The 26145-nt window shown below is 39.7% G+C and overlaps 2 protein-coding genes across 6 annotated transcripts; both read right to left on the bottom strand.

The window, feature by feature from the left end:
* Window positions 1-240: 240 nt before the first annotated feature.
* LOC142166371 (uncharacterized) lies at window positions 241-16975 on the bottom strand. 4 transcript variants are annotated; one of them, XM_075225474.1, is made up of 2 exons: window positions 16596-16929; window positions 241-11070 (listed from the first exon to the last, which is right to left on the bottom strand). In XM_075225474.1, the coding sequence occupies exon 2, from the start codon at window positions 8682-8684 to the stop codon at window positions 7473-7475; it is 1212 nt and encodes a 403-aa protein (XP_075081575.1). In that variant the 5' UTR covers window positions 8685-11070; window positions 16596-16929; the 3' UTR covers window positions 241-7472. The 4 variants fall into 4 exon arrangements, 1 of the variants encoding a protein (XP_075081575.1); XR_012696745.1 differs by lacking the exon at window positions 241-11070 and adding an exon at window positions 11485-13778 and having other exon boundaries at window positions 16596-16975; XR_012696747.1 differs by lacking the exon at window positions 241-11070 and adding an exon at window positions 15725-15908 and having other exon boundaries at window positions 16596-16975.
* Window positions 16976-22536: 5561 nt separating this feature from the next.
* LOC107827767 (scarecrow-like transcription factor PAT1) lies at window positions 22537-25571 on the bottom strand. 2 transcript variants are annotated; one of them, XM_075225472.1, is made up of 2 exons: window positions 25410-25571; window positions 22537-24572 (listed from the first exon to the last, which is right to left on the bottom strand). In XM_075225472.1, the coding sequence occupies exon 2, from the start codon at window positions 24376-24378 to the stop codon at window positions 22744-22746; it is 1635 nt and encodes a 544-aa protein (XP_075081573.1). In that variant the 5' UTR covers window positions 24379-24572; window positions 25410-25571; the 3' UTR covers window positions 22537-22743. The 2 variants fall into 2 exon arrangements, with proteins under 2 accessions (XP_075081573.1, XP_075081574.1); XM_075225473.1 differs by having other exon boundaries at window positions 22537-24545.
* Window positions 25572-26145: the final 574 nt, after the last annotated feature.

Here is a 26145-nt window from a genome sequence, read left to right as displayed (position 1 = left end):
TCAACTATAATATTTACAAAAAATTAATTACTCCTAAATTAAAAGAGGAAATTACTAATTTAAAGCTAAAAGGCTAAAAATGCAAAAGTAAGCCAATTTTTTGTAATTTTTCCCATTTTTATAAAACAACTAATTTGCTAATTAATCCTAAAATATAGAATTAAATCCTAAATGCAAATGCCACGTATTTTTGTATTTTTCATTAGTTAAACAAAATTAACATGCACAAACAAATGCAAATAATTATCACAAAATCCTCAAAATTCCAAATAATGAAAAAATGTTATTTTGTTTTGAATGTATGGGAGTAATTCATATATTGGACAAAAATCACGTGCTCACAGCTGCCCCTCTTTGCCCGGAAACACGAAGAGTTTTCGTGAAAAGATAAAGTGAGCGGATACGAGCAATTTTTGCCCGTTTGAATACTCCGTTGGAAGCATTTGAAAGATTTGACCGCACCCTGCTTCCGAGGTTGCCTACGTATCCTTGGCTAAAAAGGAATCAGGTCAGTGTAGTTCAGGAATATTTGGTAGTTGGGACTACCATGAAGCGGTGATCTCATTGTTGTTGTTGCTGCTGCTACTGCTTACTGCATCCCCTTATTACACCATGATAAAATAAAAAGAAGCTAGACTATACTGTGGTCTATGCATTACGAAATCCTATCTATATCTTCAAACTTGCTCTTGTGGTTCTTGTTGCCTTGTTGACTTGTATTCTCTTGGTGGAATCCTTTTGTTGCCGCCTTGAATTGTAATCTGAGATGTTTTCCTTTCTCCAGGTGGATGCCTGACTGCCAACTACACTTTGAGATGTTTTTCTTTTCTCCAGGGGGCCGCTTGACTGCATGAACTTGAATGTATTCCCTGCTCTCCAGGCGGGCTCCTGATTGCTGAACTTGAATGTATTCCCTGCTCTCCAGGCGGGCTCCTGACTTCAACAAAATAGACAAAAACAAAGAAATTTTTTTGCCCCCGTTTGGGTATCTGGGCACACATGTAAGTGTAAAACGGATCATATTACCAAGTATTAATAAGAACTTGAAAGATAAACTTGAATTGTACTCCCTTGTTCTACAAGCGGGCTCCTGACTGCTGACTTGAAATGTATTCCCTGCTCTCCAGGCGGGCTCCTGATTGCTGACTTGAAGTATATTCCCTGCTCTCCAGGCGGGCTCCTGATTGCTGACTTGAAATGTATTCCCTGCTCTTCAGGCGGGCTCCTGATTGCTGACTTGAAATGTATTCCCTGCTCTCCTAGCGAGCTCCGGATTGCTGACTTGAAATATATTCCCTGCTCTCCAGGCGGGCTCCTGATTGCTGACTTGAAATGTATTCCCTGCTCTCCAGGCGGGCTCCTGACTTCTAACTTGAAATGTATTCTCTTGCTTTCCAGGTGGGCGCCTGACTTCAACAAAATAGACAAAACAAAGAAAAATTTTCTGCCCTAGTTTGGTGGCTGGGCACAGATGTGAGTGTAAAACTAAATCATATTACCAAAGATTACTAAGAATTTAAAAGCTAGGTCCCATTATCCAGGGGGTCCTGACATCTCTTAACTAAACGACAATTTTAAATCTAAGCTATATCTTTTAAAGGTGTGACTTCTGCTTAATCTTGTTATCTAAGAGGGTCTTTAAACTACTCCCCATTATCCAAGAGGGTCTTGAAAATCAAAGGTCAAATCTTATTTTAAGGGTGACAACTTTCATGGCAAAATTATACTATCCTATAGCAGAGTTTACGCTACATGTTGTTATCTAATCGAAATCTTAAAGCTAAGTCCCATTATTCAGGAGGGCCCTGGAAACTCCTAATTGAATCTTATCTCGAACATGCAAAACTCTAAACCTACTTATACTCCTTTGGAATACTACTATGCTAGATTACGCAATTTCTAAACTTTACGCTAGGTCCCATTTTCCAGGAGGGTCCTGAAAATCAAAAATCAAACCTATTTGGTGACTGCCTTTCTCCACGGAGGGTTTTCCCGAAACAACCAAAATTTCCTGCCCCTGTTTTAATCAAAGAAAAATTTTGTCAGTTTAAAATGTGGTGGTTAGTTGATGGCATTCTTGTTGAAGGTCTCTTCGCTGTATTGTTTTGTTTTGACTGGCTTCCCCGAACTGGCCCTGAACCACTTGACTTTCTGACTGACTTTCAAACCCTATGACCCTGGATGACCCGAGTGTTCTATATCCGAACCGTTTTTTCACACCTCTGACCCTTTTAATTGAACCTCTGCATCTCCCATGAAATTACTAAATCATTCTGCCGATAGAACTTTTGCTGACACTTTATCCCACTTTATATCATGCTATCTTCGGTGTACTCTGGCCGCACTGTGCTTTAAATTTTTGAAGCTGGTAGTGAGCTTTGAAATTCCTTCTTATTTTCTTAAACAGAACTGACATTTGGAATATTTTAGAGAAATAAAACCCAAAAGAAATGAAATGCAATGACTTTCAGAGTTAAGGATAAGAAAATCATATACTGGAAGACTATCTGAAGAGGACGAAGAAAAGAGACTTATCTGAGTGGAGCAGCTGGCACCGATGATTATGACATGCATTTCGGATTAATCTGCCCAATCTGTCCAACCAATCAATTTTCAGTTGCCACACTTTGTTGCCCCGGAATTTCCACAACTTGATTTCTTCACCCAAATCTTGACCTTGTTCATTCTGCGGTGCCTTGGAAGGTTTCCACCAGCAGACCTCTCTCATCCGTTCATCTCTTAGCTCACTTTCTCCTTACGGTACCGGTGAGGGTTTTCACCAGTAAGACTCTCTCATTTTTGATTTCTCTCAGCTCCCGTCGCCTTATGGTGCCCGCGAGGGTTTTCACCAATAAGACTCTCTCATTTTTATTTCTCTCGGCTCTCGTCGCCTTACGGTGCCCGTGAGGGTTTTCACCAACAAGACTCTCTTATTTTTTATTTCTCTCAGCTCCCGTCGCCTTATGGTGCCCATGAGGATTTTCACCAATAAGACTCTCTCATTTTTATTTCTCTCGGCTCTCGTCGCCTTACGGTGCCCGTGAGGGTTTTCACCAATAAGACTCTCTCATTTTTTATTTCTCTCAGCTCTCGTCGCCTTATGGTGCCCGTGAGGGTTTTCACCAATAAGACTCTCTCATTTTTATTTCTCTCGGCTCTCGTCGCCTTACGGTGCCCATGAGGTTTTCACCAATAAGACTCTCTCATTTTTGATTTCTTTTTCCTTTTTGGACCAGAGTGTTGCCCCTTATGTGAATCACCATTACCTACTTGCCTTGGCATTTCTTGAAGATTGATCGGAAGGTCTTTCTTTGGACCATAATGTGGGCTTTTGGATGGGGTTAGAAAGAAAGGGCATAAAAGGCTCAAAACAACTCATCATGGGTTCAAAATTACAACTTTCGGAACCAGATTTCTTACAACTACCACAACTTCTGCCCCAGTTTCTTGCTTGGGGACTTTTGAATTTTTATTTTGACGATACCGAACCATGAGGCTGCCTACGTATCTTAAAACGAATCAGGTCAAACGTAGTTCATGACGTAGGAATTACTTTGTTTGTTGTGATTTTTCTTCTCTTTTGCTTTCTCTTCTTTTCTTCTTTTCATTGTTTCTTTCTCTTTTCTTTTTTCTTACTCTTTTTCTCTCCTTCCTTTACTTATATTTACGCTTGTGTTTCCGATATTTGCTATTGATTCTGAAAGAGGGGTATGAAGAAAATAATGAGGCTCAAAGGAGTAACGAGGGATAAAGTGTTTAGATAGCATAACAAAATGCCTTCGTCATTTCAATATTCGAGACATGCCAAATACAAACAAGTACAATCAAAGAAAGAAATCATACATAGTATCTCTTGACTGCATCAGAATTGATAGCCATTTCTACACATTTGCCTTCTACATCTGTCAAATACAATGCACCATTGGACAACACTCTAGTCACAACGAACGGCCCCTCCCAATTTGGGGAGAATTTTCCTTTTGCTTCAACCTGATGAGGAAGAATGCGTTTCAATACTAACTGACCTACTTCAAACTTTTGTGGACGCACCTTCTTATTGTATGCTCTTGCCATTCTCTGTTGATACGACTGGCCATGACACACAGCTGGCAGTCTCTTCTCATCGATCAAACTCAATTGTTCCAAATGGGTTTTGACCCAATCCTCATCATCGATCTCAGCCTCCGCGACAATTCGAAGGGATGGAATTTCCACTTCTGCGGGTATTACTACTTCAGTACCATACACCAACAAATAAGGAGTCGCCCCTACTGAAGTTCGAACAGTAGTGCGATAACCCAGCAATGCAAACGGCAGCTTTTCATGCCACTGCCTAGAACCTTCCACCATTTTTCGAAGTACCTTCTTTATATTCTTGTTGGCCGCCTCAACTACTCCATTCGCCTTGGGGCGGTATGGGGTGGAATTGCGATATGTAATCTTAAACTGTTGACACACCTCTTTCATCAGATGACTATTGAGATTAGCACCATTATCTGTGATGATTACCTTCGGTATCCCGAACCGGCAAATGATATTTGAGTGCACAAAATCAACCACCGCCTTCTTGGTTACAGACTTGAATGTTTTAGCCTCAACCCACTTGGTGAAATAATCTATGGCCACCAGAATGAACTTGTGCCCATTCGATGTTGATGGCTCAATTGGCCCAATGACATCCATACCCCATGCAACAAAAGGCCACGGTGCAGACATCGTGTGAAATTCAGATGGTGGAGAATGAATCAAATCCCTATGCACTTGGCACTGATGACATTTACGCACGAAACTGATACAATCTCACTCCATAGTGAGTCAATAATAACCTACCTGGAGAATCTTCTTTGCCAGCACATACCCACTCATGTTTGGTCCACAGACTCCAGAATGTACTTCGGTCATGAAAGCCACAGCTTGTCTGGCATCTATGCATCTCAGCAGTCCTAGGTCCGGAGTCCTTTTGTACAAAACTCCCCCACTGAAGAAAATTTCGCTTGCCAAATGACGAATTGTCCTCTTCTGATCACATGTAGCTTGTACTAGATATAATACCATCCGGATGTATTCCTTGATATCGTGGAACCATGGTTTTCCATCGAGTTCTTCTTCTACCACATTACAATAAGCATGCTGATCGCGGACCTGAATATGCAACGAGTCAACATAAGCCTTATCCGGATGATGTAACATCGATGCCAGAGTAGCCAAAGTATCAGCGACCTCATTGTGAATGCTAGGAATATGCCTGAACTCTATTGCTTGAAACCGTTGACAAAGATCATGCAAACATTGCCGGTACGGTATGAGTTTTAATCCCATTCTACCTGAATCTGGTGTACCAGAAGGTCCGAGTCACCCAAGACCAAGACTTCCTGGACACCCATATCTAGAGCCATCCTCAAACCCAAAATGCATGCCTCGTATTACGCCATGTTGTTAGTACAGTAGAACCGAAGCTGAGCCATAACAGGGTAATGATGCCCTATTTTAAAAACAAGTACCGCTCTTATACCAACGCCTTTCATGTTAGCAGCCCCATCAAAGAAATGTTTCCATCCTGGCCTTTCAATCTGTTCCAACTCATCAATGTGCATTACCTCTTCATCAGGGAAGTAAGTCTTCAAAGGTTCGTATTCTTCATCCACAGGATTCTCCGCCAAATGGTCGGCCAATGCTTGTGCATTCATCGCAGTCCGAGTCACGTAGAAAGTGTCAAATTCTATGAGCAAGATCTGCCACTTTGTGAGCCTTCCCGTGGGCATAGGCTTCTAGAAGATATACTTCAACGGATCCAAACGAGAGATGAGGTAAGTAGTATAAGATGACAAATAGTGTTTCAACTTCTAGGCTACCCAAGTTAGGGCGCAACACGTTCTCTCAAGATGAGTGTACTTAACCTCGTAAGATGTGAATTTCTTACTGAGATAATATATGGCCTGCTCCTTCCTGCCGGTGATGTCATGCTGTCCCAACACACATCCAAATGAATTGTCCAAGACTATCAAATATAGAATCAAAGGTTTCCCTAGTTCTGGTGGGACCAACACAGGTGGGTTTGACAAGTACCCTTTTATCTTATCAAATGCTTCCTAACATTCATCTGTCCACTTGACTGCGACATCTTTCTTTAACAATTTGAAGACAGGCTCACAAGTTGTCGTGAGCTGAGCAATAAACCGGCTGATGTAATTCAATCTTCCCAACAGACTCATCACCTCAGTCTTATTCTTTGGAGGCGGCAATTCCTGGATGGCTTTGATTTTTGACGGGTCTGATTCAATACCTCGTCGGCTGACTATAAATCCCAACAACTTTCTAGACGGAACACCGAACGCGCATTTTGCAGGATTGAACTTGAGATTGTACCTGTGAAGACTTTGGAAGAACTTTCTCAGGTCTCTGACATGTTCAGACTGCTTTCTAGACTTTACAATCACATCATCCACATAAACCTCAATCTTCCTGTGTATCATGTCGTGGAATATGGTCGTCATTTCCCTCATGTAGGTTGCCCCGGCATTTTTCAAACCATATGGCATGACCCGATAGCAGTATGTTCCCCATGGCGTGATGAATGTTGTCTTTTCTACGTCCTCCTAATCCATTAAGATCTGGTGGTAACCCGTATAACAATCCACAAAAGAACCAATTTCATGTTTGGCACAATTATCGATCAATATATGGATGTTCGGCAATGGGAAGTTATCATTGGGACTTGCCTTGTTGAGATCTCGATAATCAACACACACCCTGGTCTTACCATCCTTCTTCGGCACATGCACAACATTTGCTAACCAGGTGGGATACCGGGTGACCCGAATGACTTTGGCCTCAAACTGTTTGGTGACCTATTCCTTAATTTTCACACTCATATCAGTTTTAAATTTCCTGAGCTTTTGCTTGACAGGGGGGAATACCGGATCAGTGGCCAATTTGTGAACCACCAAACCAGTGCTTAGACCTGGCATGTCGTCATAGGACCATGCAAAAACATCTTTATACTCGAACAGTGTCTTAATTATCTCCTCTTTGAGTTGTGGTTCAAGATGGATACTTATTTTAGTTTCCTGGACATTATCTTGGTCCCCTAAATTGATTGCTTCTGTATCACTCAGGTTAGGCTTGGGTTTTTCTTCAAAGTGGCTTAATTCTTTACTAATCTCTTCAAAGGCTTCATCCTCGTCATATTCCGATTCAACATCACACTCTATTTCTTGAATTACTATTTCAGAATTAGATTGGATTTTAAGACTGGGCCAGAGATTCCGCATGCATGTCATATCACTGAAGCCAGCATAAAAAGCACTGTACAAGGAAGAAAGGAAAACAAAAATAAACTATCAGGAAGAAAAAGAAATTGCATTTTATTGAAACTAAAGATAACGGGGTTTATACATCCAAACAGATGGAACATAGAATCTGAATTACAACCCTGGAATAATCCAGATAAATTGAAAGAAAATCAAAGCAAACTACCAAAACTCCCTCCTGATGAGGAGAGGAGTAGCTTCCCAATTGTTAATCTTTGCACTGGGCCCAACAAATTGCACATCCGCCTTGCTAGAACCCTCTCCAACTTCCAACACGTTCACATCAGCGAATATCCTCTCAAACCTTTCCATCAAATCTCCATCCACATCAACCACCAAACTGGGAACTCTCGTCACTGGGCGTTTTCTGGTACCAGGCCTGAGAAATGATTGGGAAAGATGCGGGACTGGCTTTGGAAGGGCCCATGCTCTCTGTTTCATTTTTCTGGCTCTTCTCACGGATGCAACTGTGGGCATGAACACCAGACCAAATGTATCCAAGTTTTTAGGAAGAGAAACCGGTTGTACGATACCTTGCAGAAATGCACCCAAACCTTTGCCCGGTACAAAACCGTTTTTCAACATTTCAACGGCTACCATGACTGATGCAGCAGCTACCCTTGGAGTTGGCACACACTTCCCTTCTAGAATTTTATCTACCGATACCATGTCAAAAACCTGATAAACCCACGGTCCCTTGTCGTCTTCAACCTGTATGAGCGGAATAATGGCATTATTGGGAACACACAAATTATCTTTGCCGTGCACAACAATTTCCTGTAGATCCCATTCAAACTTTACCATTTGATGCAGAGTAGACGGGACCGCTTTGGCAGCATAAATCCAAGGTCGTCCTAACAGCAGATTGTAAGAAATAGCCACATCGAGCACCTGGAACTCCATAGTAAATTCAATTGTCCCTATTGTAAGCTCGAGCACTATGTCCCCGACTGAATTTTTCCCTCCACTATCGAATCCCCGAACGCAGATACTGTTCTTGTGAATTCTTTCATCATCCACCTTCAACTTGTTCAGAGTGGAAAGAGGAAAAATATTTGCACTGGAACCATTGTCAACCAGTACCCGAGTAACCACGGAATCTTCACATTTCACCGTCAGATAGAGGGCTCTATTGTGCTCAGTACCCTCCACGGGCAACTCATCATCAGAAAAAGTGACTCTGTTTACCTCAAATATCTTGTTAGCTATCTTTTCCAAGTGGTTTACTGAGATTTTGTCAGGAACGTGGGCCTCATTCAGGATCTTCATCAAAGCCCGACGGTGCTCGTCTGAATAGATCAATAATGACAAGAGAGAGATCTGAGCCGGTGTCTTCCTTAACTGCTCCAGAATGGAATAGTCATGTACTTTCATCTTTCTCAGAAATTCTTCTGCTTCTACCTCGGTCACAGCTTTCTTCACCAACACTGGGTTATCTTTGGAGATCTTAGCTTTTCTCAACTCTTCGGGGGCAAAGCATCTCCCCGATCGAGTCAAACCATGGGTCTCACACACTTCTTCTTTAACCTCTTTCCCCTTGTAAGTCACTGTCACTCATTCATAAATCCATGGGACTGTCTTGCTGTTGACTATGGGTAATTGAGTTACCGGTTTGATAATGACATGATTTGTGCGGGCACCCTTCACAATTACCACAGGCTTGTTCTTCACTCCTGGCACAGCCACTTTTTCTCTTTCATGTTTTCCTGCAACGTCACTTGAGGACCCCTTCTTGACCTCCACAGATGGTTCATTATTTGCTCCGTTCAACTTGATCACAAACTTCTCATTTGTTGACTTTTCAAACGGCTTGGCTTCACTAGCCCGAATCATCATGACGGTTTGCGAAGGCTTCGTAGGCTCCCCTCCCTTATGCACTATCTCAAGCATATTAGTCTCATGATGGGCTAGTAACGGGTTCTGGTTGATGTTGGGTGCCTCCGGGGCTTGGACCTCAATCGGATTAGTATCAATGATCTCTTGAATAGCTGTTTTCAATTTCCAGCATTTCTCTATGTCATGACCCGGGGTCCCTGAACAATACTCACAACTCACCAAGTGTTCAAGATTTCTGGGAGGGGGATTCGGTAGTTTAGCCTCGATCGGATTCAACATACCCAACTGTCTCAGTCTGTGGAATAGACTAGCATATGATTCTCCCAACGGAGTGAAAGTCTTCTGTTTCTGCAACCTCTCACTCTTAAAAGCTTGATTTGGCCGAAAACCTGTTCAAGGGGGATTTCTATAGGATCTTGGGGGTGGATGGGCATTTTGTGGAGCTGGCGCATGCCATTGTGCATGAGCGGGGGGGTTGGGTATAAGTTTGTGTGTGATGGACGGAAAAATGGGGATCGGGCGGTGGGTAGTAGTGTTGTGGTGGGCTATATGGAGTGTGGGGGTAAGTTTGGTGATAGGGTCGAGGCGGGTTATAGTAACGTGGAAGGTTCCTGGAACCGACCCAAGCTCCCGACTCAATTGTCGCAACGTCCTCTTTCTTCTTCTTCTTGAGTACACCTCCAGTACCGTTTTGAATGGACTGGGTGGTCGCTTTGATTGCTGAATAACTCATGATCTTGTTGGACTTGAGTCTCTCCAAAACCATGCCTCCCATTTTTACAACTTCATTAAAGGACTTGCCCACTGCTGACACCAAGTGACCAAAATAAGTGGGTTCCAAAGCCTGCAAGAAATAATCAACCATTTCACTTTCTTTCATCGGAGGGTCAACCCTCACTGCTTGCTCTCTCCAACGGAACCCATATTCTCTGAAACTCTCACCGGACTTTTTCTCGATCTTCGTCAATGACAGTCGGTCTGGAATAATTTCAAGATTGTACTGAAAATGGCAGGCAAAGGCTTGGGCCAAATCGTCCCATGTGTACCACCTACTGTGATCTTGTCTGGTATATCATTCTAATGCCGATCCACTCAAACTTTGGCTGAAATATGCCATCAGCAATTCATCTCTTCCGCCTGCTCCTCTCATGTTGCTACAAAATCCTCTTAAGTGTGCTACTGGGTCACCATGCCTGTCGTACAGATCAAACTTGGGCATTTTGAACCCTGTTGGTAGCTGAACATCTGGGAACAGACATAAATCTTTATAGGCCACACTTACTTGACCTCCCAACCCCCTCATATCTCTGAATGATTGTTCTAAGCTTTTGAACTTTCTGATCATCTCTTCATGCTCGGGATTTTTGGGTGACTTCTCGGTCTCTACCGGGAAATCAAGATGAGGGGTGTAAGAATATGGTTCTGGAACTTTGAAGGTGGGTTCAGGGGGATAGTACTGGTTGTCGTGAGTTTGGAACAGAAGTTCACTGGAAGAACGGTGTAATGTAGCAGGTGGAGGTGCCACAAAAATGGGTGTGATTGGTGGGGGAGGGTATGGGACTTGTTTGGGTGGTGGAGCTTGAGAAGTATGGGAAGTGGCGCCATAGCATTGTTGGTAGAGGGGAAAGGCTGGAGATGAGCTCACAGTGGGAGGCTCCTGAGGTTGGGCTGATGGTGGGATATAAGCAGGGTTGGCAGGATAAACCAGTGGCGGATGCCCCTTTGCCCAGGCTTGGTACATTTCAGTCATCTGCTGCTTTAACTTATACACCTCTTCCTTCATTGCATTAACATCCAGTTCTTCCACCTCTTTTGACGGGTCAACAATACTTGTCTCCGGTTCTTGGTTGGCCATATTCAGCCTGTCTTTTGATCAGGTGTTGTATGAGTGAGTTTCCAGAATGCCAATCAACTAACCACCTGCCTGGTCTCAATACATCAACAACAACCTTGTTAGCGATTAGGATTTATACAGATTGGTAACCACATTTTAGGGAATGAATGCACCTAAGCAGTTAACCATTTCTATTATGCATTTGATCGGTTGCTTGCATTATCCCGACTTTTCCATTTGCAACTTCCTTATCTTTCTTCTCGTTTTCCATTTTGGCCTTTGTTTTTCTTTGTTTTTATCCTCTCACTTCCCTCTTGTTTTGCCATTGCTTTTTTCTCTTATTTTCTCTCTTTTTTTCTTGTTTTTTCCTCTCTCTCTCTCTCTTTTTCTTTTTATTTTTTCTCTTTTAGTTATGGTCGAATCCTATGGAGATTGCCTACGTATCATGACCCCGCATGAATCTGACCGAGCATAGTTCTGGGAGATAAGTGTGAAAGCAAATAATGAAACAATTTTTGGGATTTTCAATTTCATAAAAAGCAAACGCTTTGATTACAAATACTCAACACTAACAGACTTCAAGAGAAACTAACAGACACTGATGAAAAGATGAAATACAGACTCCAAAAATAAACTATCATACTCCGACAAAAGAAAATGCAGACTCGACAACAAACGACAGACTTCAGCAGAAAGAAAATACAGACTCAACACAACTTACAGACTCCAACGAAAAAGGAAATACAGACTCAAATGAAAAATCATGAATACATCAATGCTCCTGGTGCCCGCAGGACATCATTCGGTCTCGCCGTGGGCCTATATGCAAGATCCCTTTGAAGTCGGTCCAAGTCACTCATTATCTGCTTAACGAATGTCAACACTGCCTTGAAGAAGGTAGTGCGAGTCATATCCTCACAGATTTGGCACTTTATAACGATGTAATCGGCAATGTTTCTAATTCTCTCTCTTATGACACCTTTTTCTTGTAACAAACGCCCAATATGCTGGGCCCTGACCTCCAAAGTTCTCTCGGCCACTTGATTCTGCTCCTGAAGTTTTTGCAAATCTATTTCTAATTGTGCCAATGTTGTATAACAATGCTCTCTTTCAACTTTGAAGTCTTTAGCTTGTTTGATCATTTTGTTTTCCGTGGCAATAACCCTTTTCTTTAATCCAGTGACCTCATCATTGTACTTTTCTTTCAACTACTTAACCAGGCATGCTCATTCATCTGCATTTTTAGCCAATGTTTTCGAGCCTTGGCTAGTTCATTTTCTGCTTTGTTCAAATCAAAACTATAGTCACTCACTTTCTGCCTCAAGTTAACTATGAGTTTCTCATCTTTGGCACTTCGGGCTGGGTTTTCTACCGCTATTTTCATTTTCTGAATTTGGCTCGAAGGGTTTCATTTTCTATGGCTTGCTTTTTCTTTTCTCCTTCTTCCTCCGTGGCTTGCAAGCTATTTTCAAGCTGAAGGTCCCTGACTTGTTTTTCCAATTTGCTTATGGTATCCCTATACTCGCTTTCTTTGGCCAACCAGTCCCATTGTTCCTGCGATGCCTCGACGAATTCCAAAAGATGGGGTCTTTTAGTCGGCCTCCCAAACTCAATTTCTCTCCTATACCAAGTAAGGTACCGTGGTGAAACCTCACCTTTGGATCGATCACGCACCCAGGTATTGCCTGTTAAGTATTGACATTCGCTCCAGATTTGGCGGACTGTTACTTTATGAAATTGACCGTTAAGTCTGATCTCGACTACTTGTGCACTAAGATCTTCATCTCTCGGAACTATCTGGCATCTCCCCAGCTGCCTCAAAACTCAATATGGAGCATAAGGCTGGATACTCTTGAGTCCCATCAAGGGGAAATGAGGCCCGGTGGCTGGCATGTATATGACCTCATCCACAGACAGCCAGCCAAATGTCCACTCTATTTGGTTTGCAGTGACGGAATGGAGGCGCGCTACCCACTCTGTGACCCCCTCTGGCAAGTTGATCCCGTCAACCCTCGTGTAAAATTCTTCTATGCATGTTTTCTTTGTCGACCCATAACTCATAAATTGAGGACAATGGCATAAGTGTTCGATCATCCACATCTGCAACAACACGTTGCACCCTTCAAAAAAGTCTCCTCCGGCTTTGCAGGTTGTGAGAGCATGGAAGATTTCAGCTACTATCATGGGTGCGAGGGTGTTGTTGACCTGAGTAAGCAAAGTGCTGACAACTCCGGCTACTCGTATTTCAATATTCCCATCTTTTCTAGGAAACACCAAAAGTCCCAAAAAGACCACCATGAATGCGAAACACATGTGTTCTTCCCACTTAAGGCGGTTTCCTTTGCTGCAGATATTATTTTTCAGTTTGTTGAACCCTCCTACATGACCATATCTGTCGTATATAAACTGCAAAGTACAAAAACCAGCTTCCAAGTCTGGGTTGTGGACCCCCTGCTTATTTTCAAAAAGTCTAAGAACCTGTGTACGGCTACGGCCATTGGAGCAATCAGGTACTGCTGTCTCAGGGGAACTTTGGGATTCCCAATATATCCGGCTATTTCTTCCAATGTTGGGGTAAGTTCAAAATTTGAGAAATGAAATACGTTGTGGGCTCCTAAAATGTAACCAACGCCTTTATGATGTCCCCCCTAGGATTAATCTTCAACAACCCAGTGAGGCCTCCCAAGTATTGATTGACTCTGTCTTGTCCCGATTTACCCAAATCATCCCACCACATAAGCAACTCCAAAGGGATCTTGTTCACGACTATTATTGGCAAATTCTGACTTGTGCTCATTCTGCACATTTATTAGGGTGGTTAAGCAAAAATCACGATTCAATTGACTCAAAAACAAATTGACACTTTTTTTTCATTTAAAAATAAAATCCAGTTTTGCAAATACGGCCTTTCAGCACCTCAGAGTCGAAGATTTTAAGGTTGTGTTGGCTAACTGGTGAAAACCTTGAAAAAATTACCACAAGTGGTTGTTCTTGCAAAAACAGCCTTCCGGCGCCCTTTTTAAAGGACATTCGGTTATTTCTGACAATAATGGCATCACCCTAACTATTTTCAAATAAACGTAAATTTTTTGTTCTTTTGGATATTTTCGCAAAAAGGAAGTTGGGCCCAATTGGGATTGCCTACGTATCTCACATCCGGTGGGAATCAAACTGGCGTAGTTCGGGCAAATTTGTCAAAATAAAACCAACTATTTCTCCTTTCTAAAACACAAAGGTTTCCCCTTTTGTTTTGTTTTCTTTGAAAACTACAAAATTCTCTTCTTCTTTTTCAAAATTTCGGCAGAGTTTCGGTATGTTTTGGGACATTGGTTTTTCAAAAAAGACACTTATCCTTCTCAACCATCTCATTAAACCTTCTAATTTTTCCTTATAAGCCGGTCAACATGCAAATCCGAAGCAAATGAATGCATAAGTAGCGAGTAAGATGCAACATAATGGTCTTTACATTTCGGGTACACCTGTCCTAGACAGACCCAACCCCTATGTTGAGTCTCCAAAGTCAAAGTGCACATGATGCAAACAAACGTTCCTACTAGGGATCTGGCATGAGGCTGAGTTATTCTAGGTTCAAAACCTGGGTATATGTTCTAGACTTTGTACCCGAGCGGACAACTCGAGCCGATGAGGGGGCTACGTATCGGGAACCAAAAGGTCATCGGGCTTAGTAACTTGTCTGAGCCTCTTTATTATTTCAAGGTATGACACTAACAGAATAAGGAGTCTCGACCAGCGAGCACATCCCCGAAGATGAAAAGAGAAGGGTTTCGTAGTAGTTTATATACAGTTCAGATAATATCAAAGCGGTAAAAGCATTATTTAACACATTAGGCCCAAGCATGTAATCAGATAACAAATAAAGCCTAATACAACTATTCATTTAAGCTTGAATTCTGAACCCTGAACCAGAGATTCTGAGTTCGTTCCCCAGCAGAGTCGCCAGAGCTGTCACACCTCCTTTTTACCTACACTCCCGGAGAAGGGTAGTAAGGGGAGTTTTTTCCAACTTAAAGTGACAATCAAAATAGGATTATTTATTTATTAAATTCAGAATCGCCACTTTGGATATTTTATGGTGTCCCAAGTCACCGGTTCAAATCCTGAATCGAGGAAACGATTGACTCTGTATTACAGTCCGCGAACCAGAAATTCGGGTAAGGAATTCTGTTAACCCAGGAGAAGGTGTTAGGCATTCCCAAGTTCCTTGGTTCTAGCACGATCGCTCAACTGTTATGTTCGGATTAATTATATGATTTTAAATAATTATGAACCCATGTGCAAATTTTAGCTTTAACCGCTTTTATTCATTTTTTTTAAAAGAAAATTGCAACATTATTAAAACATGTCTCGAACCACGTCACATAAATGCACCTGTGGTTTTTGACATATTTTAACATCATTAAGATTTGGATTTGGGTCACGTAAATGTGCACTCGAGTTTAGGAAGGTAAATTATTAAGATAACGCGCCAAAAACAATTATGCGTTTTTAAATGACACGCCACGAATTCTAGAGATTTTAAAATAATTAAACGAGGGCCACGCATTTAAGATTTTATTTGGCGCGGTGCACCTCAATTCCATTTTTAAAAGAAAGAAAAAAAGTTCAATCTAAATGTTTGAGGGCCATAGATATTTCGTGTTATCTAACCACGGCTCTCCTTAATTTATTAATTCAACGAGAAAGAGAGATCGCTGCTGACTAGACTAAACCTTTGGACCAAATTAAAGTCAACAGTTTTGCGTTGTGAATTGTATTATTATGCAAGGACTTGGGCCCAACAGCCAGCCCTTTACATGGAAAGACAGACGAGGTAAATAAAAAACAAATGGGCTTACATCCCTAGCCCAATGGGAGTTACGAATTTGGAACTTGAGCCACATTAAGTGCAGACTCGAGATCGAGTCTCCCTGCACGAGAATCATCCAATTATAGGGGAATCAGCGTGATCCCAAATTTTGCTAATAAAATGAGTGCCCCAACTCAAACCTTAGGATCAAGTCCTCAGGACCAACTACCATTTACGTTTAATCAGAAACCAACATAAAAATGAAATTGAACTCTGTTCTTTAAGTGTTGAACCATTAACTGAACATTACAACTCACGATTTTCAATTACAAGTGCTCACAATCAAACCAAAATGAGCTAAATCTATTGTCGGATATACTATAGATCATTTTTCTTATAGCATAATTATAATACCCCAGAAATCTGAAAAAAATACTTTCAGTTAAAACCAGTAGCTGAACATATGATCCACAGAACATGATTAATATATTGTCAACTAAAGAACACCTAGCAGCTGAGTTCAAAACTATTTACAATCACCAGATTTCTCAAACATGCATTTGTGACTTGAACCTATATAACAAACTGTCCCTTTAGCTTTGCAATAGTTCCAAATCAATTACAAAAGTACTTGTTTACTTAGCACAGAGGTCAACTAACAGTATGGCATGTCAAACAAGAAACGAAATTGAAAGTAAATCACAGTTAAACTAGAAAACGATCGAAATTATGCTTCAAAATTCTTCTTTCTTATTTATTCTTCAACTGAAAGTTCACCCAAACATGTGGAGTTTCAAGAAACATGTACCTGGAAGGAAATGAAACCAGAAAAGGAGGAGACATCAGTAATATCAGCATGCAATTAGCAGCAGAAACCAACCAGATTCAACAATTAAACCCAGAAATCCACTCAGAAAACCAACGGAAGATCAATACTCAACCAGTTTGACTCAGAACCTTTAACAACCAGACCTCAATCCATGGTGGATATCACGATAGGAACTTTGTTTTTTCAGAAGTAAAAGATCACTGAAATTTTGATGGAACAGTAAAATCTTAGTTGTTTCGGAAATTCTCTATTTTTCTATCTTTTAGGTCTCTTGCTTTTTTTGCAAAGCAAGTTTGGGTTGCCTTTATAGGCAAGGTCCTAGGGCAACCTTCAGATTTCTTATTTTGCATTCTACCCCCTCTTTAGTTCTCCTTTTTAGCTTAAAAATCCCTCAATTACTGACTTGTTGGCCAAGCTAACCTACTAACAATCTAAAATTCAAATTAACACCCCCATCCAAGCTTCCTAAAAGCTTCTTATTTCTATTACACTAAAGATTCCTTAACTACAATCCCCAAATTACCATTTAAGGTCCTGTTAATTACCTCTGAAACCTACCCCAAATGGGTCATGGGTCAAGTGACCCAATGACCTGAGCCCCAAATTGAATGGGTTGTTCTTGTGCAAATGGGTCATAGCCAACCTAGAACCCAAACGACACAACTAGTGAAATGTAAGCACACGCTGAGATGGTTCAAATAAAAAATCTATACCAATTGATTTAGAAACTTGAAATAACCAACTAATGAGCCTAAAACTAGATTACTGCTTAATTAACACAGAAAGAATTAACTAAATTGTCAAACCAAACTAATTAACCAATCAAGACAGGATTCTCAATTAACCATGCATGTAATCAAAAATAAGAAAGAAACCAGAAGAAGAGAAAGAACAGAAAGAAAACAATGAAGGAAAAACAAAACAAAAGAAGATTAATCATAGACAAAAAGAAATACCTTCTACAATTCGGACCAAGAAAAAGGCAACTCAAATCTTCAAAATCCTTGGACTCCTGGTCCAATCTGATATTAATTGCATGTTCTCGTAGAGAACAAGTGAATAAAATCATTTTGGACCAACATCGTCCGCAGACTCTCGATTTTGACTTTTAGGGCTCAACTTGTGATTTAATATTCGAAGAGTCTCATTAGGATTCGAGGGTAGTGGGTTGGGTATCTGGGATGAGGAGGTCATGGTGGTCATTTGGTGTTGATTTGGTAGGAAAAGGGGTCGGCGTCGCCGGCAGGTGTGGTGGAAAATAGGGGCGGCGGGTAGGGTTTTGGAGGGGTCTCTGAGGTGGGAGTTGAAAGAGGCGAGATGGGGGGTAGGGGTAGGGTTTGTACATATATATATTAAGACCTCCCCACTTCTGAACCGTCAGATCAACTAACCTCGACGGTCGAGATCAAAAGGCGAAACGACGTCGTTTCGGATGAAAGGGGACCGGACCGGGTTAAGACGCGGGTTTGGGCCGGGTTTTGGTACTTAACAATTGGGCCTGCGTTTCTTAATCAGATTTGGCCCAACAGATCTTTAAGAACAAATTCCTTTTCTCTTTTCTTTTTTCTATTATTCTTCTTTTTCTCTTTTTTTCCTATAATTAATTGAAATCCCAAATTAACTCCTAAATTGATCTAATCTTTAATATTAGGCTAATCATATACTATAATATTTACATAAAATTAATTACTCCTAAATTAAAAGAGAAAATTACTAATTTAAAGCTAAAAGGCTAAAAATGCAAAAGTAAGCCAATTTTTTGTAATTTTTCTCATTTTTATAAAACAACTAATTTGCTAATTAATCCTAAAATATAGAATTAAATTCTAAATACAAATGCCACGTATTTTTGTATTTTTTATTAGTTAAACAAAATTAACATGCATAGACAAATGCAAACAATTATCACAAAATGCTCAAAATTCCAAATAATGAAAAAAAGTTATTTTGTTTTGAATTTATGGGAGTAATTCATATATTGGGCAAAAATCACGTGCTCACAGGTACCTGGGCCACAGCTGCAACACTAAAAACATCGATAATGAAGGAGATAAGAGGTAAAACAAGAAGATTGAACCTTTAAGGTGAAGTACTACTTACGTTTCATTTTTCATTTCTAGGGAAATGGCATGTCTTCAGTAGGAATCAGGTCCGAACAAATCGGCCCATCCAACCTCGATCTCAAGCCTCGTCTATACTCGAGAACGGGGCCCTACTAGCCCGGCAAGCAAGTTTGATCAGCCCCCCTCGATAGAGTCGGGGACTGTAGAGGCGCATAAGGTGATCGAGTGTAAAGGGACATCCCTTGATTTTGCTTACGAATAATCAGAGGAGAATCGCTATTCTCCAAAAAGAAGGGTGGATCTGGCCAAATTCCACGTTATACCTCTTGCAGAAGGCAATGATGATGGGGTCTAAGGGACCCAACGTGAAGGGGTAAGTGTAAACACTTAGAAAACCCTCCACAAGGATAGTGATCGATTCCTCGGGCGAAGGTACCACCACATGCTTATTGATCCAGTTGCAATCCTCTTTAACCTTGGTGAGGAGATCATCGATATTGTGCATTTGTACCTCGAGACCGGCTCATATCGACCCGGTACCGATGAGGTCTTTTCAATCTTAAAATCGGCAACAGTAGGGTACCTTGCCAGAAAGAATTCCTCAGGATGAAGTTCTGTCGCAGCCCCGTCGCCAACGGGTCGTGATGAAGAGGCAGCTTCCTTTTGCGGTACAATCTTAGAAGTTTCGCCATTGTAGAAAAGAATAAAAGGGAATTAGGATGGTATGCGGTTTGCTAAAAGTTCAAGAAAATTTGGTGTAAAAGTTGCAAAGCAAAGGGATTTTTTGAAAAGAAACAAGAATAGGAAGAGTTGTGAACGTAAAGTTTGAATAAAAGAAGGTTAGATTAGCTTACTGGTGACGGTTCAGAACCCATAGTGGCCGATCAGCAACTGATAGAAATTTAATGCCTTGGTAACTAGACCGACGGGATATTTCGGTATCCATTTGTTGCTTACGTCATAGTCAGGTGTATTAGTGACATTCGTTGCTTATGTCGTGGCCCATCGAGATGGAATTCGGAAGTTCATATCATTTCTCGTCATCTTCTCTCCGAGAAACGAGGGGACTATCTGTATACGGTCAAAACCGGGCTTGCCTCTTGTGTGATTAATCTGGACTAGAATATGATAGGTTAAGGTTCGACCTCATATTATATCGAACTATGGTGCAAAATTAGACCGTCGAGCTCGTGACCTAGATACCGATCAAGATCGAGGGAAACTTACCGAGCCAAATAACGGAAAATTGAAATATGTGCAATCGGTCGAGGATCACGGTAGAAATCCCGGCACGTATCAGGAAGAGGCCGATTAATTAGCTAATCATGAGATTTCTTACCTCATATATAACTGTTTCAAGAGTAGGACTCCCCTACTATATAAATGGGGTCTGATCATTTGTAAAACACATCATTTTTATGCAACATAAAGCAATATGCTGTCATTTTCTAGCTTTTATTATCTTGTTACTCTGTTCATACGTCAGTTGAAACATCTTTGGTTCAAGGGTGACCAAAGGGCCAAGGCTATTCGATTCGTGTGATTTGCATTTATTCTTTTATCGTCAATTTCAATATTAATCTATTCTTTTAATTTGTATCGAGTTTTGGTTTAAAAGCTATTATGAATGCATCTCAAAAGAATGAAAACTTGTCGAAGAAAGTTTTGTACTTAATTGTATGTGACAACTAATTTGTTCATTTGTTATGTGACAAGTGACAACTAACACCGCTTACTTCTGCACACGCCACTGCTCATCATGGTAGCAAAATGTTCTTAGGCAAAGTAAATTAATGGAAATGCAGTCTTAATTAATTAATTACATGTAATATTTCGCAGGTTTGACTGTAGACTAAACCCCACAAGCTGGTAAAGTTTTGGTTTGTTCAAATATATGTCGGCTTTTGCCTCTTTTGTTGTTGCTGTGGCAGTCCCTCGCCTCACTTCTAAGACACTACGGCAACCGACTTTATTAACTATGTTGCTCCTGAATAGGATAGTAAAAGAAGAATATGAAAAACGTGGCTCTCATTTTGCTATCTTTAAAATGGTCAATATTCACTTCCCAAATTATTGGTAGAGAAGTGACAACTTATTGTAAACTTGTCTTGCTCTAACTTGCTGATAAAACAACAAAATTTCGCTTTTTAAGATTATTTATTTATGTCCTCATAATTCATATAGGTGATCAAGTAAAAAATACCTATGGACACCAAAATAACTCTTTACAATTTTCGGAAAATATTGTCTCCTACTAACTTTTTTTTTTTTTTAAAAAAAAAGGTGCCTCGTCACTACGGAGGTGACAGTTGGAAGGGCTCTAATTGAATTTTCTTTTTCTTATGAAAAAGTAAAGGGCTCCAATTGACTAGTGTCTAAATAGTTTCAGGAGTGAAATAAAACCTGGTTTTAGTCTAATTTTTTTTTCCTTTCTCTTTTCGAGTTATCTTTCTCTATTTATCTATTAAAGGCGAAGAATATCACTCTATCAAGAGTATGTTACTCAAATGGTCACTCAACTATCTGAAATTACCTGTTAAAATTCTCTTTCTTTCGTTTGTAACCGCAAAATTATTTAACTATGCCTATAGCACTCAGAAGGTCATTCAACCAAATTTCTCAAACTTTTGAACCTATATTACCCTCTAAATTATCAAACTTTTATTTTCTTTTTATTTTTTATTAACGTTTTAATATTATTATTTTTTAATTTATATTATGGACTTACCTATAGAAAAAATAAATTTTATTTATAAATTAAAAAATAAAAATAATATTTAAGCATATATTGTTAGAACAATACAATATTAAGCATAGTAAAAAATATAATTAGAACAATTTGTTCGTAATAATAATTTCGATATTAAAAAGGACAATTCAAAAACTTTATTTAACAATTGAGAATGAAAGAAAAAAAATTGTAAAATATATATTTCATGCACGTAATATAAAAAATAATTATTTAAAATAAAGATATTTTTATAATATACATTATATATTATTGAAAATTATACCGAATTATATTATTAATCCAGCATTATATAAACTAAAAAACTAATTTTTTATTTTATAAATAAAATATATTTTTCCTATAGACAAATAAATAATGTAGATTAAAAAGAGAAAACATTATAATATTTAAAAGTAAAAAAAAAATAATTTGGAGGGTAAAATAGGTATTTGACGATCAAAAGTTTGAGAAATTTGGTTGAGTGACCTTTTGAGTGTTATATGCATAGTTAAGTGACATTTATGGTACAAACGAAAGAAAGATGACTTTACTAGATAATTTTGGATAGTTAAGTAACCATAAGTAATGGACTCCTCTATCTATAACGAGAGCATAACTAAACATTATGGACGTATACTCCTCCTTTGTGACATTTTGAGCGACTTGAAAGAAAACGTCACAAGAAACATAATTTAAAGTACAATTGGTCATATTTCAATGATATGTAATTTTCAAGAAAAAATGGAAGATTTTAAGAGCCTATGTTCTGAACAGAGCGGAACCAGGATTTGAGGTTTGTGGGTTCGGAATTCTAGTTCGTTTATATTATTGGGTTTTAATTTAACAATATATACATATTCAATAAAAAGGTTTAAGACAAATACAGGGTTTTGATCATAGTTACTGAATTCGGCCGAACCCGCAGATCCGGTGCTAGCTCCGCCTCTGGTTCTGAAGACAGCCAAGTTAGTAGAGGATATACAAGAAGTTTTGTGACAAAATTTCCAGTTCTTGTACAAGAAGAATCTGCTATATACTTCATGTTATTACTTTGTGGAAGACCACTCAAATATCAACTGATATCAAATCTAAAGTAGGAGGTTATAGATCATAGAACATAAACACCTTAAGCAAAATCTTACAAGCACCAACATTGCATATTGGGATTAATGCTTTCCAAGAAGGAAGCTTCACTGATTGATTAAGTGAATACACTATGGAGGAACCTTATTTTTTCTCAAACCATTTAAAAAGGGGAAGGAATTGGCTAGTGACAAAATGACAAGAAAACTAAAGGTTCCACCCACCAAGCTTGCTACTAAAACTAACAACTCTACTTCCATGCACAAGAAGCAACCAAATCTCTGTTCATCCAACCGAGGTACAAAGCTCCATCTCTTTCTTCAAGCCTATATTTGTCACAGTAGTTTTCTACCAATGCTTTGATAGTAGAATTCACCAATGAACTCAACGGATACGGGCTGAATCCAGCCATTCTAAACCGTGACTTCCACTTACCAAGAAGCTCATGCCGCTCCACCCTCTCAATTCCCTCGCAGGCGATGATGTTAACAATATCTTTTGCCAAACAATGCTGCTCAACATTGATGCGCTCCTTATGCGCCCTTGGGAGTGTCGCATCAATTGATTCAAACATGGCAGTATAGTAATCTAACGTTTCAAGGAATCGAGGAAAGAAAGCTGCAGTATTTGTATTAGATTCTTGCTCAACAAGGGTAACCACCTTGGGATTCAAGCTCTTAACCAGCCGTATCAGTCGATCCCTGTGATTTTCTGTGCTCACACTTTCGTCTGGCATGTGATGCAACACAAATGCAAAATTTACTGCCAGTGCTTCACCAGGTCGAATTCCAAGGTTTTCTAGCTGAACATCAGAAGTAGATATGGCGGCAGCATGAAACTCAAAAGGCACCTTGAAGGACTCAGCAAGCTTAGAAAGCCTCTTGCCAATAATATTAAGCCCTCCTCCACGCGCATAGGCTGATTTGGAATCATCAATACCCGTTATGCGGATATGTGGTGGACCTCCAGGCCGAGCTGCAAAAGCTTGGATTAGAGTAACCCACTGACTCCCTTGAGAAATTTGGAAATCAATGATATGAACTCTTTGTTCATCCTTCATTGCTTCTGCAATGGCACCATTTGCCGACATGTATCCAAATTTGAAGTAGGGGCAAACTTCATGAAGAATATGCATATATGAAAGCAGTTCAAAACTAGCTGGTTCTTTGCATCTTAGGGACTTGTATATGGAACTTCCTGATGTCGCTAACCTTGCTACAAGCCCTTCAAGGATGTATGCTCCGAGTCGCTGAATTGGTTCCCCTGACACTGACACCATTTGACGCAACTCTGATATCAACCACTGAGCTGTAAGTAAATCACCATCTGATTCTGCTTTTGCGCACGCAATGAGCACACGTTTCAAATCCCCTCTAGGTATCGCCTCCATCATTTGTCTCCAACAGTCAATCTCTGGGGAGGTCATACAGCTCGGCAGGGAATTATCACAACTATCCAGAACGTCTGAATTAGGTCCCAGCATTACAGTTTCCAATTCTTTTAGCTTGTGCCTGAAATCATTCACATCATCTGTAATGCATGATCCACTTACTGGGGAGTTGTAGTTAGTATCAGGCGAGTAATGTACGTCTGATAAGCATGACTGAGATTCTTGATGGGAAGTCGGACTTCCATTTGGAGTGAAACTGACAGCTGATATTGAGTTTTGAACAACATACTTGCCAGTAGGTGAGGAGGACTCCATTGTGCAATACCGATCAGAATAAGTTTGAATGGAGTGATTACCTCCTTGGGTTCGGTTAATACTGGTCATCTGCGTGTCTAATGTTTGAAACTGAGGTAGATAGGATGCCTCTGTTTTTTGCACAGATTGATAAAGCGTATCAGACTTGGCTGATCTTCTAAGTCGCTGTGACGCTTGCATTGAAAGGATGCTAACTGCCACTTTTGTATATGATGTATTCAATCTTGCATCATCTGCTCACTCTAGATGTTTACAGCACTCTACAAAAACCATTTATATAGCAAGGTTCTCTGGCTGCTGCAACGAGGGCCTTTAATATTCCTTCACAGCGACACCAACCTCATAGACTGCAGAATTAGGACGTGCAATAGAACCTACACATGTCAATTACTTGATACATCAAAGCAGCGAAAAAGAGAATAAATGAAGTCACATATAGAAACTTAAGTTTCCAATCATACTAGAGCATGAAAATTCATAAGATTTCTACTAAGTACATAACATCAGAAGGTTGGCAGGAAAACCATATTAATGCAAATAGAACGCCAAGAAACTAAAAAATAATGAAAATTTGTAAAGCAATTAGCGCACACCAAGAAAAAAACATATGTGTTCACATCTAAAAGATAAACTACAATAAACTATTTTAACTCCCATTAAGATCAATTTAGATTGCTTTATGTCCCACAGGCGGATTATACTTATCTTTTGCACCAAAATTATCCAAGTTATCTAATTCAGACCAAGAACCAAGCTATACTAATTAATACTTCCAAATTCCCAGAAAAGTTGCCACTTTATCCAATTGCAGAAAGAAAGGGAGGGAAACTGAATTGTACAACAGATGACAGAGGCAACAAAACGGATTTTGATAGAAGTGCAAGAATGAACTGACTTCAAACTTTCCTAAAAAATTCCTCAAATTATACCAAAAAATCAAAAAATGCAGAAGAAAAAGAAGTGAAATTGAAATGTTACAACAGAGCATAAAAGCAACCTCAAACACTTGGAATATTGCAAAAATGGACAACTTCAGCGTTTCAATCGAAAATTCCTCAAATATAGCAAAATTGCATTTTTATCCAATAGCAGAAAGAAAAGAAGGGAAACTGAAATGGAACAACAGAGCACAGAAGCAGACACAAAGATTCTGAACTGAAATGCAAGAATGTAACTGTAATTCAAATCAATTCAGTAGCTGGTATACTAACCTTAAACTGAAGAGCCCCAGGTTAAACTGAAGAGCCCCAGGTTCTGTTTTGTTTTTTTCCCCTTCTAAAAAGAACTTTTATTTCCTTATTACTACAACTCAAAGAACTGTTTTAATGTGGAGAAAGAGAGAGAATGGGGCAGCACAGGACCCTATGAACTTAACCTCTTCTGCGAATTCAAGTATCATAAATAGGTAAAAGTTAATAAAAAGCCCTCAATATTAGGGGAATGCACAAGAATGCCACTAAGGTTTATTCTCTAATTAACAATACTCTAGTGGCCTAAATTACTCTTAATCAACAATTAGTGGGCAAGTTGATAAATAGAAAAACAAGTGGGCAAGTGCTACTGAGTGGTGGATTTACCGTGTGATTGGTGCTACCCGCTCTTATTCAGTTAGTTGTATTTAAAATTAAAACAATCTAGTTACTCAGATTTAGGCTATAGCGTTGTCAAAACGGACAAAAACAGAAGTCTTTAGGAAAGAACAATACGATATATCAACCCCATCCAATTATGCAATCCACAAATTATCTTCCACCTTTTCCCTATTTATAATGGACTGCTAATATTAATTTGTATGGTCAAAAGTAGAAACAATGTCAAAGATCGATGGTCAAATTATTTTTAATACAAGAGTAGGAAATTATCTCCTTTTTATTAAGATAATAAAGAACAATAAGACCAGAAGCATATATTGAGCCAACGTGAAGCAATAGGAACTTTAGGGACCTA

The sequence above is a fragment of the Nicotiana tabacum genome, chromosome 11 (assembly GCF_000715075.1).
Source record: "Nicotiana tabacum cultivar K326 chromosome 11, ASM71507v2, whole genome shotgun sequence".
In the NCBI taxonomy this organism is placed as follows: Eukaryota; Viridiplantae; Streptophyta; class Magnoliopsida; order Solanales; family Solanaceae; genus Nicotiana; species Nicotiana tabacum.
This window is presented reverse-complemented; position numbering and strand designations above follow the sequence as displayed.